Source organism: Drosophila mauritiana, chromosome 3L, assembly GCF_004382145.1.
Source record: "Drosophila mauritiana strain mau12 chromosome 3L, ASM438214v1, whole genome shotgun sequence".
In the NCBI taxonomy this organism is placed as follows: Eukaryota; Metazoa; Arthropoda; class Insecta; order Diptera; family Drosophilidae; genus Drosophila; species Drosophila mauritiana.
The window spans coordinates 4,846,456-4,865,904 of NC_046669.1; the positions used below are offsets into that span (position 1 = coordinate 4,846,456).

The 19,449-nt window shown below is 44.4% G+C and overlaps 1 protein-coding gene across 2 annotated transcripts in view; it reads right to left on the reverse strand.

Moving 5' to 3' along the window:
- The window catches only part of LOC117140247 (connectin), a 49,950-nt gene that overhangs the window by 9,600 nt on the left and 20,901 nt on the right, over positions 1-19,449 (reverse strand). For both annotated transcript variants that reach the window (XM_033303049.1, XM_033303050.1), the window contains exons 2-4: positions 16,500-16,573; positions 9,275-10,332; positions 6,391-6,607 (exon numbers count right to left, since the gene is read on the reverse strand). In XM_033303049.1, coding sequence (XP_033158940.1) covers positions 6,391-6,607; positions 9,275-10,294 — 1,237 coding nt within the window. In that variant the 5' untranslated portion in view covers positions 10,295-10,332; positions 16,500-16,573. The remainder of the gene's footprint in view (positions 1-6,390; positions 6,608-9,274; positions 10,333-16,499; positions 16,574-19,449) is intronic.

The following is a 19,449-nucleotide window of genomic DNA, read 5'->3' on the forward strand; positions in this document are numbered from 1 at the left end:
TAATTATATCCAAAATATATTCTACATTCTGTACAGTTTGTTTGAACTCCCATCTTCCTTAACAAATACTCTCAGTTCAATTTAAATGTTCTCCCTGGTGTAGTTCATTTTTAATGATGCCATTCGAAGGCCTTGCTGTTTACTGTCAAAGCCGAACGAGTATTGATGAAGGTGTTTGCTCAGCGCACACATCCTGCGAACTGAAGGACATGCCATGCTCCAGCGATCCATCTAAAGGAGGTAGGACTAACCAAAGCCGTACAGCCATACGCAAACCGGCAAATTAGGCAAAGCAAGCGTGGCGGGAAGAACAACATTCCAGTACATCAACTACTGACGAAAAACCGCAGGCAAAACATTGCCCCAGGGGTACGTGGTTCGGAAAATTCTGGAGGGGTAGGTTGGTAGGTCGGAAAACTTCGGGGGGGAGCTGGGTGGCGGTGGGAGGTAGGGCGTGCATATATTAAGATAGATTACCTCACTCACACACATTTCGGCGCATAAGTGCTCCAATGACAGCCCCGAATTCGCATTAAAAGCAGAGCCAAAGCCGGGATCCCTCGGAATCCAAGCGGGCTTATGCGGGAAATTAACACGCCTAATGCGCGGGCACCTTGAAGTGCGCATAAATTATAAACAAGCTTCATTATCCCACCGCCGAAATGTCGTCGTCAAACTTTAAGTCCCCGGCTCGCAAACTATGCGACTTTGGCGCTGCTGGCAATTATAATAAATTCAGTTAATAAAGCGCGTTAATGATCAGCCATCAGCAGTAGCAGAGCCGCGGCACTAATCTGTATCTGTATCCATCTATCTGTGTATCTGTATCTTGATATCTCTATCCTGGCATATGCAAGGACTTTAATGGCCGAACTGGGCCAAATGACACGGACAGAGGCTAAGAGTTTCCGGCTCTATTGTCAGCTGAGCCAGATTGGATTAAGTTTTGGGTGGCACGCTAGCTGCTAACTAAAACTAAGTGGCAGTCAACGAAAGACTTTTCCACTTAATTTCGAGCCAAGCGATTTTCACTCGCTCTTCGTTTAAAGTTTGTCCTCAAAAAACACTATAAAATATGCAGCTAAAATGGTGTGTGGCAGGGAAGAGCACATATGGGTGCCCCTCAAGGCGCAGAAAGTTGTCCAACATTATACAATAAAAACTCATTAATAATACGCATTTAAGTTATAATTGAACTACTTAATGTGGCCGCTGGCCCTGGAAGTGTGGAAGTGTGGGGGGAAATTGCATGAATATGTCCATTAGCTTTCAGGCGCCGCCTTTCATGCCACCGGAATTTCCAGCCATTTCCCCTGGCATTCATTGTTTGTTTAAAAAAGTATGCCAGGCGAGTGCGCATAGTTTCAGTTTTCATTCAATCGAATTGTTGCCTGCGGCTATAGAAAAAAAGGTGCGTAATTAAAACGGTGCCCGGTGAAAAGGCGAAAGACAATTAAATGCATGCCGCGCACTGTCGAACAAAAGATGAGCGATGAGTTTGCGTTTAATTACGTGGACAGGCGGCGGAGATTTTAATTTATGATGCGTGAATTTGAGCTCAAAAGCATGCCCACATCCCATGTCCACGTCCTTGCCATCTTTGCCATTCGCCGCCACATCCTGGTCGCCAAGGAAGTGCGGAAATTGAATTCTAAAATATTTATAGCTCCCCTTTTGGCATATTTTCGGGGGCCGAGGAGTGATTTATGCAGTGCTCAGCAGCAAATTGCAAATGAAACGCAATGAAACGAATCGAAACGGAATGAATTACTACTTATGCATGCATGTTCGCCACATAAACACACATCTATCTATCCGCCAAATAAATATGTATGCTCCACATGGGGTAGGTTAGGTGGCAGGCAAGTGGAATCCGAGCCCGAGCTGGTCTAGTCCCATCAAATCGGAGTCCCACTTATTAGTCTGGCTGGACACATGCTACACAATGCTGAGCCATAGATTTATGGCTGGCAATCATCGGGATTTGCAGCAGGACACGCAGCACATGCAGGACATGGCGGACAGGGCGGACATGGAGCAACTGCTGCCCTGACATTGACTATTGAAAGTCAATTTCGGGTGCGTGCCACACGCTCATTTGTCCAGTTTATGGCCAACATCATTTGTTTTGGCATTTTTGCCAATGAGGCGCAAACGCCTTTTATGCGTCCCAATAAATTCTCGCTTCCGGCATCTAAATTCGACTCCCACTATATCCTGCCCCGCCCCATCATGTCCCTAATACCTGTTTATTGTTGCAGCTTCGTGCGCGCACTGTTTACAAGGATGCTGATGCTGCATTGCAAATGAGTTTCGGTCGTTTCAAAGTTGAAAGTTTAATTTGCTGCCCAACTGGGCAATTTAACTGCCAGGGGTCAAGGCCCTATTTCATGGGAAATTCTAATAAAGTGCTTTAAGGTGGCGTGTACTCATGTATTAATCACCTTCAGTAAGTGCTTGCAAATTAATCGGTTGACTAATTATTGAAATTTATAAGGACGTAAACAGGTTTAGCACACCCTAGGGAGCCGAAATCATTTAATAACTAAGAAACGTAATACTCCGGGCTGTTGGAGCTAGTTTTATGGCCACTTATTATGGCGCGCATAAACTATTGTGTGCCACAAATTTTACCTACGAGTATACTTGTTACGTTCTTTTAGACACGTGTTTATATGTGGTTTTAAGGAGTATTCTCTACTGCTTAAATTAAAACTCAATCCGTTTCCAATTCTGTTTTTCATGTGAAGCGATAGTGGAAAATCAATAAGTTACTTGAACCATTTTAACCTCGGTGAAACCAAATATTATTTCATGTGCTCTCTGCAGGCTCTCACTTTCCGTTTGGCCTCATGAAAATTTATGAACTCTGGCATTTTACAATACTCTATTAAGTGCTGCCAAGCCAACAGAAACAGAAAGCCGAAAAGGGTGGACCGAATAATCAAATTGCAGTTTCCAGCTGTCATGCCCACAGACGCACAGTTTTTACATTGTTTTTGGCTATTTGGCAGACCGGCAAAAACCAGAGCTTGGAAAAAAATCTGTTAGAAATCCTATTTATATTTCGAAACAATAACCATTCAATTCCATCTAACGACTAGGGCGCTGGCCACCGGCGAGCATAACGAACCAATTGAGCTGGCCACGACCCTTTGGAGGGGAGGGAGCGGTCGTTGGTAGCGCTGTGGGAGTGGCATTTATTAGCAATTGCTATGACGGCGCCTTCTGTGAAAAATTCGAGCTGCCTTTAAAGCGGAAGCATTGGCAATGCCTGCCAGGACATGGCTGGTAGACGAGACCAACAGGACACCACAGGCGCGACGACACAAACAAAACGTGATTCGCATACAAATAAACAAGGCTACAGAGCACACTGTGGAGGAATCCTCCTGCTCCGCTCCACCCAACCACTCGAACACAAGCACACATGACCCTTTGGGGCATCGGAATTGAAACAAATGCCACAATGCAGGGCGTGCCTATAAATTTTTCACCAAATACATTGGCCATAGGTGCAACTGCAACTGCAACTGGAATGTTTGGGTGGTGCAGTGGGCGGTGCTGCCAAACCAGCATGAGTGGGTGTGGTCCGTGGCTCAAAAGGTCCGTGAAATGGCCAACTGGGGCATTGTTTAGGGGCCGGTGTTCAACTGCCCGCACACGGACAACAGTTGAATGCAGAAGCAGGCTTTGCCAGCGGTCGATGTCACTCCTCAGCAGGACACTCGAAAAAAGGGTTATCACTTCTAGAAAATTGCTTTTGTTTAGCCTTTTAGTGAATGCATATTTTCGTAAGCAAAAACATTTTAAATAAACTCCCGATATTCATTTTAAACCATTTCTAGTACCGTTCAACATGGATTAAGTTACTTCTTCTCAATGAAAAGACTGCATTTTCTTTGCCTGCACTGTTTCTACCAGCGATGTGTTCCCAGAATCTCGGCAAAGCTGCTTAGCTGCCTCCTGTCAATGGCAATTACGTCCTGGGGCAGAGTTCAAGTGGCTGCACAAATCACGGCGCGAAATGAAGAGTCAACCATCGACCTCTGGCTGCCACACTGGATGCTCCACCTTCACGTCGAGTTAGAGCTTGATGCATGGGCGGCAATTTCGAAGCGAGTACATGCTGATCATTTGTCCTGGGAACCGGAGCCGAAGCCGGTAAATCCCCGAAGCCCAAAGCGTGTGACGAGCATTTTGGCAAATAGTTTTGCCCACTGCTCACCTTGATGGCAAATCCTTGGTTACGAGCTGCCCAGGAATTCCATCAGCTGATCGATTAGTCGTTGCCGCCGAAGCAAATACTTTCGCCCGGGGAATGCCGCTTGTCAGTGGAATGTGGATGTGGCCAGTATGGAAGATGAGTGGAGGTGGAGGCGGAGGAGGATGGTAGAAGGTGCCATCCCCATGTCACGTTTTATGGCTGCCAGTGCGAGTTTATCTTTGGCCGACAGCGCCGACGTCTGTTGCGACTCGACGGTGGCTCCTGGCTCCCATGTCCTTGGCCATTTTGTTGCAATTTTTATGTGCTTTTATGCACTTGAGTTGGCACATCCTCCTCCATCCGACAGCCTCCATCGGCCCGCCTTCGACACTTGGCCATCTTTCTGCCAACGTGTCATCTTGCCACTTGGAAGCATTTTCTCGCTCGCTAAATTGAGCAGCATTTTTCCCTTGGACGGATCCCCAATTCAATCCTCAATCTTCGAAAAAAGAAAGAATTCACATTCACATTTATGTGAGATTTCGTTTGAAGTGTGACTGTCAGAGAGCATTTAGCCTCATTAGGGGCTACAACTTGTAGGCAGAAAGCAAAAAGTTGTGCAAATTTAATCAGGAAATCGTATGTAAATGTTTGAACTTTAGGCTTTGGCTTCGGGTCTAATGAAGCATTCAGTAAGTGCCACATTCAAAGGCCGGAAAATGTGCCAGAGTGCGGGAATAATCACTGCATATGAATTAAAAAGTTTTCGGGGGGCGAATGCGAAAATATTTTGTAGTTTAAAGCAATTTGAAGTCATTTGTAGCCAATTTGTGAAATGTCTGTGTATGTGTGCGCCAATGCAATTACAGTTGCTCACTCAAACACACACATTTGTTTGGCAATGCGCTCAGCCATTCCGACGTTTCATCGTCACTCGTCCTTTTTTCCAGCTTTTTGCATACTTTTTTTTCGCACTGCAAATGAGTCATGCTAATGGCAAACCATTAGCAAAAATGCCACTGTATGGGTGAGGGTGATAATTAAGTTGTGTGCATGTGTGCTGGTGTTTCACAGAGAGAAATGTGATTTTGAAGGCTGTTGTTAAATATTTAAATGTATTCCATGGGCGAAAGCCATTCTCATTGTTGGCCGTAGCTTTTGCGTTTACGCCAAAGTCTAATTGCAACCTAAGCCGAAAATAAAATTACTTAAATTGCACACAGAAAGGTGATTCCTTGAAGGCGGCAAACAAGTGGGCTAAACGTTTTGCTGAGGCCTTGAATCCAAGTTATTACCATTCGAAAAAGCAAACGAAATTATTTGCAATGGAATGAGAAATGAATGAGAAAGTATTTCACTTTTGAAATTGCCCCAGAGTAGGCAATCATCTATTGTGGCACACTTTTCGACACCGGTCTGTGTGATTTATGTTTTAGTTTCTGGGACTGAAGTGGCTACAATTTACTCTGATATTTGTGGAGGAAATAAATAAACTGACTCATTGAAGTAAAGTTCCTCGACAAATTCCCAAACCTAGTGAAATTAGTTTTCGACACTTCCCAGCTGCACAAGTGGCAAAATAATAACCCACAGTGACAGGCCGACAAAACGCGGCTTTCTATTTCATTTTCATTTACCTTTAATTGAGCTAATCAACACGCTAATTGCATTCGCTATTAGCCGGCGAGGCAAACTGAACCGAACTAGAGTGGTTGCGACAGGCAGATATTTTATTGTTATGCGTTCCTCCGCAAAGCACTTCAAAATTGCACTTTAATGACTAATTTAGACACATACATGCGAGGACATACGAGGCCATAAAAGGACGTTTTGCTCGGTGGCAGTGGGACGTGAGCGCCGCCGGAAGTGGAAGTGCACACTTGAGCAATGGCGATACGACATTTCCTTAATGAAGGCGAGGGGCATAAAAGTTGATGGCCCTCCGGCTCATTTGGCCAGCGGAAGCAGCGTGCAGCACATAGCGCATATGCACTAAACGGGGCAAACGGGGCCAACGGGGCGTATGTGTAATTATAACAAGTTCGGACTTCTGACAGTGCTCCATTTTGTGCACTTGTCAGCTTTTTGTCACGTCTCCCCTGTCGCTCGATGGCCTGTCAAAGTTGGTATGCTTCTACGAGTATAGGGCTCCATGGCCAAGTTTGGAACCAGTGGGCACTCACCTGACACGAGCAGCTCGCTGGTGCTGTTGACCAAATTGTCCATAATTGGCTGGAATGTGTAGAACGTCAGCGTTTCCAATTTGTTTGCCTGCACGTTGATGGACAGCAGGGCGGGGGTGCCCCGCAGCAGGCCATTGTCGATCTTCTTCAGCAGATTGTTGCGCAGATTCAGTGTTTTCAGTGTATTCAGGCCATCCAGAGCGCGCTCGGAAATGCGCTGGAAATGAAAATGGGTTAAGAAGATTAGTTTTTAGCTTGTGCTTAAATTTGATTAAACACAAATCTTTTTTTTTACGAGGGTGCAAAATGTTATTTTCACAGCGGCGACCACATGGCATATACTATATACAATATTTGGCATACAAAAACCGAATAATATTTTCGTCCTGCCATTTTTCCGCGTTTCCGCGTATTATTTTCATTGTTTTCACAGAGTTTCGCTTTTCGTATGCCATTGTTGTTGTCATTGTCTTCATTGTTTGTTTGCGAATTTATTTATGTGTATGTATATGCCATTTATACATGTACAATCACACCCACACTCGCACATAAACTCCTGTTTTTTTTTTAACTTGTATGTCCCAATTCGTTTGTCTTGAATTTTATTATACGGAAAAAGTGTTTTCTTTTATTTCATTTCTGGTTTGCCGTTTTGTTTGGCTGAACAACGAAAGTGAAGCCGGCTTATTCCACCATTATTTAATATTCAATATGCTTTGTCTGGGGAAATGAAAAAATTATGCATATTAAATGACGAGTCCAAGGCGAAGGAAGCTTGTGCCAAAGTTCCCTGCTCCCGTGATGTGGCATTGAAAAATAACCTCAGCTCATGTTGCCCTCAAATCTCTTCATGTTTGTTTATTTGCCCAGAAGATTGACATATAAAAAAAAGTATGATTTTACTGCGATATTTTGTTAGTTTGATGGGCGATCCTTCGATGCCTACGCGTCCAATTTATTAGCTTGACAACGGCGAAAGAATATTATTTACGAGCGATTTATGTGCGGATTGAGTAAACAAAGTTATGACGGCGGGTGGGCGGTGATTCGCTGGAAGTATCCCACACTCATGAATTTCCGTTTAAATTTACTAAATTTAACCATTTTTCTAATACTTAAGTCAGTACATTTTGAATGTACTTGTACTGCACTTATTTAATATTGCATAAAAAATAAATCCATCAAATGACTATGCAATACATTCTGAACACTTTCTCTTGTCATTAGATTTCTTACATGTGTACTGGCTCTGCTAACTATTTTAATCTGCAAAGCAGGGTGAAAGCTGCTTAAAGCAGTTAATTTCTCCTACACTTTCACCTTAATGCACTCGGTTAGCCCCTTAGCCCCTTAACCCGATTATCTGTTTATCTTCATCCCTCGAATACCCACACATCCGCACACACGACCATCACACACCAGCACACACATGCAGCGTTTTATGTTGTGTCAGAGCTAAACCTTTCAACGGCAAATGATTTATGAAGTGAGCAAAGGGCAAAAAAAGAAAAGTATATATAAAAAAAGGGAAAGCTGACGGGGAAGCCCAAGCCAAACATGCAACACAATTTGCTTTTATTGAAGGCGACAATGGCACGAACACCTAACTAAGAAAGGGAAATTTTTTCGGGTCCAGGCAAATCCCGGAATCTGGAGTCCGGGCCTCGAAACAAAGCGCAACGTGGGCGATAACAAGCCCAATCATTATGGCTATGACAATGCGGCAAAGGATCCCAGCTGAACAGGACCCCACTTGAGCGGCTGCTCTCGAGTGTCCTAGTGTCCTGTCCTAGTGGCCTGACACATATGCGGAGTCGTCTGAGTGTGACATGATATGCGAGCACTTTGTAAAATGGGAAAAATGAAGGAGCAGCCAAGCAGCTGGCTAGCCAAGGAAGGAAGGAACAATGTTGGGCCAGGATATGGATATTCAGGATTTACGCTCATACGGCTGCCTTACATAACTTTGTGAGCTGCGAGTGTTAAGCGACATTTTTCTATTTACCCACACACGCTGGCCATTTTTATGGCCGCCAGGATACGCAGGACACAGAAGGGTCTCCGTTCGCCATTCCCGCCCGGCCAACAACTACCATCATTCGCCGGATATCAGATGGCAGAAAGGGAGCGCCATAAATCCATTATTCCCATGATTTGTTATTCAATATTTTGTAAGTAGATTAACTTGCGGCGCACATTTGTTTGCCACCGAGCGCCGAAAGGCGACTGTCAGCGTGCGGTCCGTTGCAGAGGGTAAATGTGCGAATTAAGCCAGGACTCGGCGACGAAAACAGGACCTTGTCCACGCCGCAAACGTAGAAGACATAATTTACCAATCTATTTATCATATTTTCGCTTCCCGAACAGAAAACGGCCAACGGACCACCGATGCTGAGTGACCACTTAAATCACCACAAGAATAGACATTCGAATTGAATTTATGACACCAGCAAAAAAGTTGCCTGTGTGTTTTGGCCCCCAGGATATGGCATTTATGGTGTCCTGCCCTCGTCCCTTCTGTTTCTTATGGCCACTCGGCAATTTATGGGCCCTTAAGTCAGCTGCTCTAAGTTGACCAAGTGGCCCAGGCAGACAAATCTTTTTAATCCACTTGCATTAGAGTTGATTGAGAAGTTTCATACTCCTAGATTGCATTGCCCCATACATAAAGAGGTGGCTATAAATAAAGGCAGTCAAACAACTATTTCGAGTGCTATAAATGCGCACTTGTAAAACACAATCAATCTGGGAAATAATGTTCAAGCTTAAATTGGTTTTTGCTGCGGAAATTACAGAATGAAAGTACGAATAGAAAATTTATTAGCCCACCTATGATGGACATACCACCATCATCTATACCCCTTATTAAAGTATACACACTCACCTCAATGCGATTATCGTCCAGTTCCAGTTCACTCAGGCTCCACAATTCCGCAAAGACAGTATCGCCGATAAAGTTCAGATTGTTCCGGGTCAGCTTCAGCACATTAAGATTGCCCAATCCCCGGAAAATCTCGCTGGTCAGCACATTGATCTGGTTGTGGGCCAGGTTCAGGAAGGTTAGTCTGGCCATGTCAGCGAAAAGACCCTCGTGAAGAGTGCTGATATTGTTGTTATTCAGGAAGAGCCGTTCGCAAAGTGGCAGATTACGGAATGCATAGCGATCCATCTCGAAGATTTGGTTGTGCTCCAGGTTCAACTCCCTCAGCCTGATGTGATTGGCGAACGCATCCTGGTCCAGGGCCATTATGTGGTTGTTATTCAGGATAATCCTCTCCAAGAAGGGCAGATTGGCGAAGGCATAGCTCTTGACAATCTCCACCTGCGAGTATTCAATCACAATGCTACTCAGGTTCTTCAGCGGTTCAATTATCATGGTCGGTATATAGTCCAATCGGGCATTGTTTTGGATCACAAACTTCAGTTCCCTCAAACGCTTCTGCTGGTAGAATCGCGTCCAGGTGGTGTCATTCTGATGCAATCCCTCCGAGAACACCCAGCACTCGGCCTTCTGCACTGGCACGTGGTTCTCATCCGGGGTACAGTAGCACATCAGCTTCATGTCCCGCCGCCGGGTGCAGAATCCAGTGCTGTCCATGGGTCCGCTGTAGCCGGTGCTTCCCGAGTTCACCGCACTACTGCTGGTGAACACATAGCCGGAGGAGGAGCCCGCTGTCGACGAGGTGCCACTGTAGTAGCCATTGTTCATGTTGTTGCTGCTGCTGGAGGAGGACGAGAGGACGCCACTGCTGCTGCCACGCCCCCTGGTGCGCCGGTCATCCTTGGCGCGTCCTTCGGTGGGCGTGACCAGGCAGGCGCCAATTAGCAGGAGCGAAAAGAGCAGGAAACCGATGGCGCTGTCCGCCAAAGTCGCCATTTTATGGCGCTGATGATGCGGCAACATGGCGAGCTTATTCCTATCGCTCGGCGGAGGAGCGGATTCTGCAAAGTCAGGGAACAAAACAGAATGACGTGGTCAATAAAATTGGTTTATCTTACAGTGTCTTTGGGTTAGAACACTTCAAGAAATAAGAAATCGTTTATTTCAATGGAGGATTTTAGATAAATGCTGAATATTTTTATATTCCCTTCCTGACTAGAATATTCCAATACATAAAATTGATATATACTTAATAACACATTGATCCCTTTGTATCATAACTCTTTCTCTGAGTGTATCAGTCAAGGTGGAAACGATTTGAACGAAGAATTCGATTTTTATGGTCTGGTATTGTGTTTGAAAATATCCCGAAATAAACTCGAGCCTAACAAATGGATTTCATTTTATGTTTATGACAACTGAACCTTGTTTGAGGTGGCGAAAAATTGAAACTGGAATCAAAGTTGGCAGGCATTCAGCCGAGTTTATTTGCCCACTTGATGGCTTCATTGTTCTCGGCTCCGCTGGAAGTGCTTCATAAAAATGCTAATTAATGTTGTTAACTTTCTCACTTTTGCTCATATTTCATTTGGCCCAATTCGCGGGATGCCGCGTTGGACTCATCCGCATCCCAGCCCCGTAACTTATTTCCCCTTTATTTGCGCCCCCATGAAAAGTTGAATTGGCCCGTTGCGAAGCCTCCTGCTGACTTCATTTGACTCTCGGTTGCTTTGTCACTTGGCCCTTTCCCAATCCATTTGGGATTTCCACTTTACCCCCATAAACAAATTTATCGAGCTCATAAATAACTGCAACACTGTCGCTGATTGTTCGCTCAACGGCAGCAGCAGTGGAGATGGCCTACGTTTTTGCTTCATGCCCCCTTCATTTTGCATTTCAAGTGCCATCGGGAAAAGTGCTCTCTAATTATGCTCGTATTTTTTAATAAATTAATAAGTCACACTGACACCGGGCATATTTCGGATTCTCGTTGCTGGCTTTTTGGTCTTTTTGGCCCACTTGGAACTTGACTGCCGGGTTGGATGGCATAATGAAGTGTAAATAAGTTATTGTCAGTTGTCAAGTGAGTTATCGTCGTTATCGGCAGTCAGCCCAGTGATTTGCATAAAATATTGTCGCAATTTCAGGGGGGGTGGCGGTGGGAAATGAGACGGGATTAGACGGATGGAAAGCCGAAAGTCACTTGAGTTATTGACTCGGGCATGCTTCATTACATTGATTTCGATTATAAATTTTAAATAAAACGATGATAAGTGCTGCGTAGCATGATGCGATGCTTATTCCGTCTTAGCCAGCTTCCCCTATCTGCCCCATCTGCTCTTCATCTGCTCGTTTTGGCCAAAGTTCAGCAGGGCTCAAGGAGCATTAGAAGTGGCTCACACCGCAGGATTAAGTACTCAAAATATACATGAAAACTTTGCGCAGCCAGACGAAGGCAGCTGAAGATGACTTGATGGCTTCAATTTAAATATCAAAGCAAAGTCGAAACTAAAATGTCCTCGAACACCCACACACACCCACATATATATCTTTTTCTATATATACACTTGAGGAGAGTGAACCACATCATATACAGCTGCATATATATGTGGCAATGAATGGGGGGGTGTTTCACATATTCTGGGAATTTTTAAGTGTTTCGTGAAGCAGCAAATCAAAAAATACACTGGATGTGTGTGTAATTAGATTTTTCCACAAAAAGAGAAGAAGGGAGTTGAAAATTCACCCACAAACTTGGATTTCTTTTGCACAGAAGCAACATCAGTTGGTGGTAAAACGCGTGTGAAATCGATAAAATCATCGTGGTTCTTTAAATTTGTCATACATTCTTGTCTATTTTTCAGCCATGGATATAGCTTTCACATATCGCACCTACTTTTTTTCTGTGCACACATGGAGCAACGCGTCGCTGACAGCCAATTACTCAAAGGCCCGAATGGAATGGCCAGAAGGGAAGGGGGTATGGGAAAATGGCTGAAAGAGAGCGTTACAAGCAAATGAAAAATCAATTTGTTGATTATGCATAAATCATAAGATTTATGCGACTCCTCTCGATCAGCATTCATGAGTCATTTATCAAACGAGCAAACTTTTCTCTACTGCCTTCATGTCAGAATCACAAAAACAGAAAGCGACGAAGCGAATCACAAATCGAAGTGGCACTGGGGGCAAAAAACATGAAGAGTGCAAAAACGGTCGAGATGTTTCATTCATCTTGAGTTGATCTAAATAATATATAAGCAAGCGATAACAATGTCTAGACCGAGAGAAGAAATCCTCGTATACATAACGATGGCATCTTTGCACGGGATTAAATGCACGCTGCGCACAAATTGATCTGCCTGGCTTAAGTTCCTCATCTCGGAGCGTAAGCAAACACCAGCAGCAGCAAACCTTGACGACAAACAATTACCAAGAAAATTATTCCCCCAGGGAAAATGGGAGTAACAGCAGCCAGACTACACAGGCAATACAGCAGCAACTATAATATTGTTGGCAGCAGAAACAGCAGGGATAATGGGGCTGCAGCAGGCTCATCGCCAAATTAAAGGCAGAAACTTTAACGGGGATAATCACGACAGCAACAACATCAAACAGCAACATCTAGCAGCAACATGGGCGGGCAGCTGCTGCGATAACACAGGGGTGAGGCAATGTTGCCGTTGCAAGAGCAACATCAGCTAAATTGAGAACGGCAACACGATCAAAATGTGGGGCAGCAGCAATATTTGGTTATCTGGTAACAAGCTGTGATCAGGAGTACCAAAAGCACACCAAAAATCGTTTGAATATGTACCGTAAAGTTAAAAACAAAATGTCACATTAGGGAGAGAAATGATACTGAGGCAACCTGCAACACTGGCATTACATGCAGCTGCAACATCTTCGAGTGAAACAACACTAATTGCTCAGGTAAAAGTGTTAAGCACTAGGCCAACTTAGTTGCTCAGATGGCAACAGCAACATGGACTGTATACACCACTGGCCACAACATTAAAACTTTCAGCAAAGCATTTAGCGTGGGCAGCAGCAATAGTTGCAACATCAACGAAAGTAAGAGCAAGAGCGGCGGCAGCTTAAAGGAAAGTCAGTGCAGCAACTGCAATAATAACACGACCAGCAACATTCAGGACAACAGCAACAGGAGCAGCAACTATGGACAGCCAGGATACGGGTTGCCGTAATGTTTCGCCCATCGCGCTGAGTTGTTGTTGCAGGAAAATTGCAACAAGAAGCAATTTGTCTTGTTGTTTATAATTTCGATTAAACTTTCGAAGCGAGTAACGCATATGTTTGTGTGTGCGAGTGTTTGGGAGTCCTCGGCTGTGCTCGGCTGTGCTGGTGTGCGTGCAAACAATGGGCCGTGCAAAGGCGGCGAGTCCTTTTGCCGGGGGAAAAGGCGTGTGAAAGTGTGACAGAAGTGTCGACAAGGAGCGAGGCAGCAACAGCAGAGGCAGCACCAGCAGCAGCGGCAGCGGCAGTAACATCAACCGCAGCAACAACAATGATGACGGCGACCCAGTGGGAAATTGGAGCAAAGCCGCAGCTAAGCTGACAGCCACGCAAGCAATTTCCCAGGGAAAGCGGGCAAACACAACAACCGGGGCCAGATAATATTTTCCAGCAATGGAAATTCCTTAGCTTTAAAAAGGCGGCTCTACCAAGAAACTCGACTCGTTATGGCCTTGTTTGCCGTATCGGAAAACTTAAGACAAACACAGTGAGAGCAACCGAGTCTGAGGTTGATCAAGACAAAAGCTCAGAGTCGGGATACTGCTGTGTGGAAATTGTTTTCAATTTTCGTTATTTGACAAATGGTGACACTTCCGCTGTGGCAGCCAGGACACCAGCATCATCGCCAGGCAGGCTGGGCCAGGACTTTAACAATATGTGCACACCAACCCACGTCTGTGTGTCATGAGGTTTTGTCAACAATAAGTTTTTATGCCGGAAGACTCGTAGTTGTTTATGGCAGTCCCCCATCAGATGCAGCATCCTGGGGCTCAGCCGCATCATCATCATCAGAATCATCGTCAGAATCAGCATTTCTCGCAGCGGGTTTCGTGTGCACGGCGGAAAAAAGGTTATGCATATGTATGCGGTTCATATAGACATATCAATTTGGTAACATCACACTTTCGAAGATTTAATCGTGATAGGTCTATGAACTGTTGGTTAAAGATTAAGCCGGATTGTTACGATTCTCTCAAGTAAGTTCTTGCATTTTGCATCTCTCTGCTAATTTGATTTTATACCAAAATTTTCAACTTGTAGTTTCAACTAGGGATACTGACATCAATCGAATTATTCCATTGAATAAATCAACTTTATTTATTCCTTGCATTTATTTTGCGTCCGTGTAAGATTTCCCTTAAATTACGTGTCCTGTTCCTCTATCATGTGAATATAACTTTAAGCTGTGACATGAACGCAGCTCGGACGTGCCTGACTTTGAGTGACTGACTCTGACTGACTGGCGAGGTGGGATTGGTAGGATTGGTGGGAATAGAGAGGACGGGAGGGGGATGGAGCCACTAAGGGTTAGTCGCTTTCCATTTAGCTGAGCTGCAAATAAAATGACAGCTACAAAAACTTGGTCAGTTGGACAAACTGCAGTTCCTGTCTTCGGCGGGATGTCTTCTGTGCCCCTCACCCAAGGTTTTCTAACCCGTGAAGCCCGGCACTCTCGTCTCATCTGACAAATGACGCAGTGGCAAAACGGCAGACGAAACACAGCCATCAATCAGTGGGCCAAGTTATGACGTCCGCACGTTTTATTCGCATTTTTATTAAGGCTCACAAATATCCGGATTTGTCCTTGGCTTGCGTCACTTGTCAGCGCCAGTTGGAGTCTGTTTCGATCAAATCTGGTGGTCTTCTGTGTGAGGTGGGGGCGTAGGGATCCTTGCCCATATATATATTTATTGTCAGCCATGTCACACTTCATAAATATTTCATAAATTGCTTCGCATTTATTTTGACAGTCGCGCCAAAGTTTCGACTGCCATTTGTTAACCCTTTCACTTGCCGCTGTTGCTACACATTTTTTTTTTTGTTTCTTGGCCCGCTTATTGTTATTTCTGTTATCATGCGAGGCAGTCATCGCCAGCTGTCACACATATTGTCCTTGGGGGAGGCACCTAACCGCCCACCGCCCACCAATTCAATGTTCCCTATTCCATATTGCCAAAAGCAAAATCTGCAGACAGGACTCATTCTCGCACTTTTGACTACTTTCAACTTGGGTTCCATTTCCCAGAAACTGCTCTTCGACTTGGTCTTGTACGTTTTTTAGCTCTTAGCATACCTGTCAGCAGAATAAAATGGAAACTAGTTGCCAGTGCAAACTTTCGTCTTCGCCTTTTTGTTGACACATATTTCTGGGCAAAAAGCTGGCTATGCGAGTATGCATATGCCTGCCACGCCCCCTGCGGCATTCAGACAGACAACGCCCCACTGCACTTGAGCTGGCTGGCACATTACTTTGGCCGTCACTCCCCGATTTTTTAGTCCTGATTCTTGGTGGCCTCCTTTTCGGCTGTACTTTAAGTTTCCCCCATCCCTCGCAGGACTTTCGAGAGTCCTGGCAACTGCTTAACGCCCAAATTGGCAGCACCTGGCCAAAAGTGTTGGCTGACTGTCCTGGCAGATAAGTAGTCGTCCGAGGCTTTTCCCTTCGCTTTTTTTTCTTTTCTTTACAGGATTTTCTTTTTTTCGAGCTGTGTGTTTTGACTTTCAACGAGGAGCGAAATTATTTTCGCTGTTGCAAGTTTGTTGCAACTTTTCCCTGACGCAAAGTGAAAATTTGTCATGCTCGTTGAGCTTCTCGAGTTCTCCCCTCCTTCGTGATTATATAATAAATTCCTTCAGCTAGGCAAAAATGCCCCGCAAAGACAAACACAAACAAACATAAATACAGACTTAGCAGACAGACTCGTCTGAGAAAACTTTTAACTCACTTGCCAAATATTTTAGCAATTTTTGAATAAAACATTTCCAAGATTCCGGGCATCTCCAGCCAGTTGACAACCCCCATTTACCGTCCTGTCATGTACACAATCCCCCTTTTATCCACCTGTTTCAGCGCTTTAAAAGTGAGTTTCATAGGGGCCTTTAGTTAATTAGTTGGCGTTCCCGACGCTGGAGAATTCCTATCACTCGCATATGCACTGTGTAGTTTTTACAGCCCCTTAGGACATGTCCTTACCTTTCGATTGAGTCCTGGAAAAGGCCAAGTCACGTACACTAGCAGTCCTCGATCTGCTGACTAATGCAACGTATCTGCAAATATATAGAGAGGGAAAACAAATTAGTTTGATATTACTTATTATAATGTCATGTTTCGGTCTCGTTACAGACATGTTTTTCAACCACAAAATTATAGCGTTGCTGGAATTGGTATATACTTTATTCATAAGCCCATGGGAAGGCCTCAAATGCTAATGGAAATTGCGTATTAAATAAATAACAGGTAGAATATTATATGAATCGAAAAATAAACTACATTATCTAATCACAATCTGAAATGAGCTATATTCAAACTATTCTGTATGGAAATACATTAGATCGTACTAATGAAACTAATTATGGTGAATATATCAAACAAAAATCATATTGCATGTCAAAGTTTTCTATTTGAAAAAATGAAAAATTTTGAAAATGTTATTTTGAATTTCAATTTCCTTAAATTAGTTACATTAGAATGGGTCCGAACTCCACCTTTTCAACGTTATCCATTGTGTTCTTTACGACCCTCGCTCGGGCTTATGCAACTTTATAGGCTTCAAAGATCAAAGGCTTGGCCCAGCCAAATCTAATTGCGTTAATTTTCCAGTAATTGTGGTCTGGACTAAGTTCACTTCCAGCCAGGACATGCGATAAGGTAAACAGCAGAAAACGGCCGGCAACAAAGGGAAAAACTATTAACACGAAGGGGACACTATGGGTGGGGTCCTGGCCACAGGACGAATTGGAGGCGGTGGTGCATATGTGTGAGGAGAATGCGTGGATTGTTCAGGCGTCAGGGGTCAGGAGTTCACAGGTCGTGGGCGTGGACGACGCGTTATTCAAATAGTTTCGGTCGCCAGGCGCTATTAAGACGATAACGACGATGACGACAGCCCGTGGCAATTCCCCATCGGGGGCGGCACCACGCCCACATGTGTGTGTATGAAAATGGAAATGAAATAATTGCATTGGCTACGCCTAAAGAAGAGGCACAAAAACCGCGTTGGAACTTGCCCCCAGAAGTTTTCCGCTTTTCCACCACTGGTTGTTCACTGCAATCATAATCGCCTCCAATGTTCGTTGACCATTTGTGGTTTTTTTTGTTGTTTCTCGTATTTTTTACTCATTGCCGCGTAATTATGCCCGCATTTCTGGTGCGCCATACACTTTTTGTGCTATTTGAATATTTAATAAGATTTATGCCATTCATGCCACCGATGCCCTCTGATGATTAAGCATTGAATAATTGCTGACCGAGCCGAAATCCACGGAACAAAGTGGCGGGGGAAGTGCTTTTGTGGCGAACCAAACAATTGTCTGGGCTCCGTGGAGTGGGCGGGATATCGGGGCATCTAAATTTGATTGTCGGTGGAATGTCAAACAAGTTCAAACGGCGGCTGCCACTGGCAACCGACCGAAGCCAAATGAAACCCCAGAAAGGAGTTGTTCAAACGGCGGGAAAAATCAGGAAAATGCCATGCCCCACGGGTGAAAACATATGGAAAATTGGATTCAATGACATTGATTGTTCAATTGGGCGAGGTTATCGGGCAGGTGAGCGAGGTGCACAAACATGTTTAGGCGGTAATGCGATACAGGAACATGAAAACGATCCAATTTGGTTAGATCATTAGATTCCTTGAGGGCCTCGAATTTATATTGCTAAAGTTTCCGTATTTATTTCGAGTACTTTCCTAATAACAAAAAGAGTAGTTAAAGTGATGTCGTTAAAATAAATGCTTTTAAAACCATATAATACTATCCCTGATGAAAATATAGTACTTAGCTTGTAAGTTTCCTTAACTTTTCTAGTGATTTTTAATAGGTCCTTATATATTTCTTCTTGCTCCAATTTAAATAAAACCCTTTCCAGCTAGATTGATACTAACTAGAACAAGAACATCCTCCTGATTTGATTAAAATCAATTTACCAAATCGTTGCTTCACTTAAACTCCCCCTTAAATTACGGCAAACATTTTATTTACCCACATGCCATGTGAACAATTTGCATGTGGATAATCTTGGAGTCTCTTTCGGAAATTGCTGCAGCGTTTCCATTTCATGTGTGAGGCAATAAAAATTTAATATAATTACGCACAATTTCCAGTTGAAGTTTATGGCAGAGACATGCCAAAAGGATGGCAGGGGGTTTTTCTCTCTTTTTTTTTGGGAGAAACGTGAGCGGGGAAATCACATTCGCAGGACTCGACGTGACTTTTGACAGGAAGTGGGGAGGTCCTGGAGGTCCTGGCAGCTCGCTTTCTAGGGACTTTATGAGCCGCCGCCTCGCCAAGACAAACATAAACACTTGTGCTTCAAAGGGAGTGGTGTGGGGGGCGTGGCACGGGGTCAGGGGTCAGGGGTCAGGGGGCGTGGCAGGACTGCAGCTGATTTCATAAAGTGTAACAAGCCAAAGCTTTGAGCTCAACTGCTGCGACAAATAAGCGACAGCAGAGCCCGAAGCTTCCCGCTGGAGAAAAGTTTGCGAGTACCAAAGGATATACGTACGCACGTGTGTGTGCTGTGGCAGCCTCCATACCAACACACGCGCAGTCCGCACACACACAGCCGCACAAACAGGACACGAAGGAGACACCGCTGCGAGTGCCTGCGAGTTAAATATTTGCCTCGCTTGTTTACATCCAAGACCCCAAAAGCAAAGTTGCCACACGACTCCCGATCTTGCCCCTCCTTGTTGTGCCCCCTCCACGAAGTCCTGGAGTGCTCAGTTGCCCTTGGCAAGTTGTTATTTCTTAATATTGAGAGCTGCGGATGATAGGCGGCTTGATAGGGTGTTGAAAGTAGCGAAAAACAGCAGGTAACTTTGCTTGCGTCAGGATGTCACACCTCCTAAAACACCAATTGTTTAATTTGAAAAGCTTTCTAAATGTTAAATTTCGTTGTAGTATAAAAGTGATAATGTTTTGAC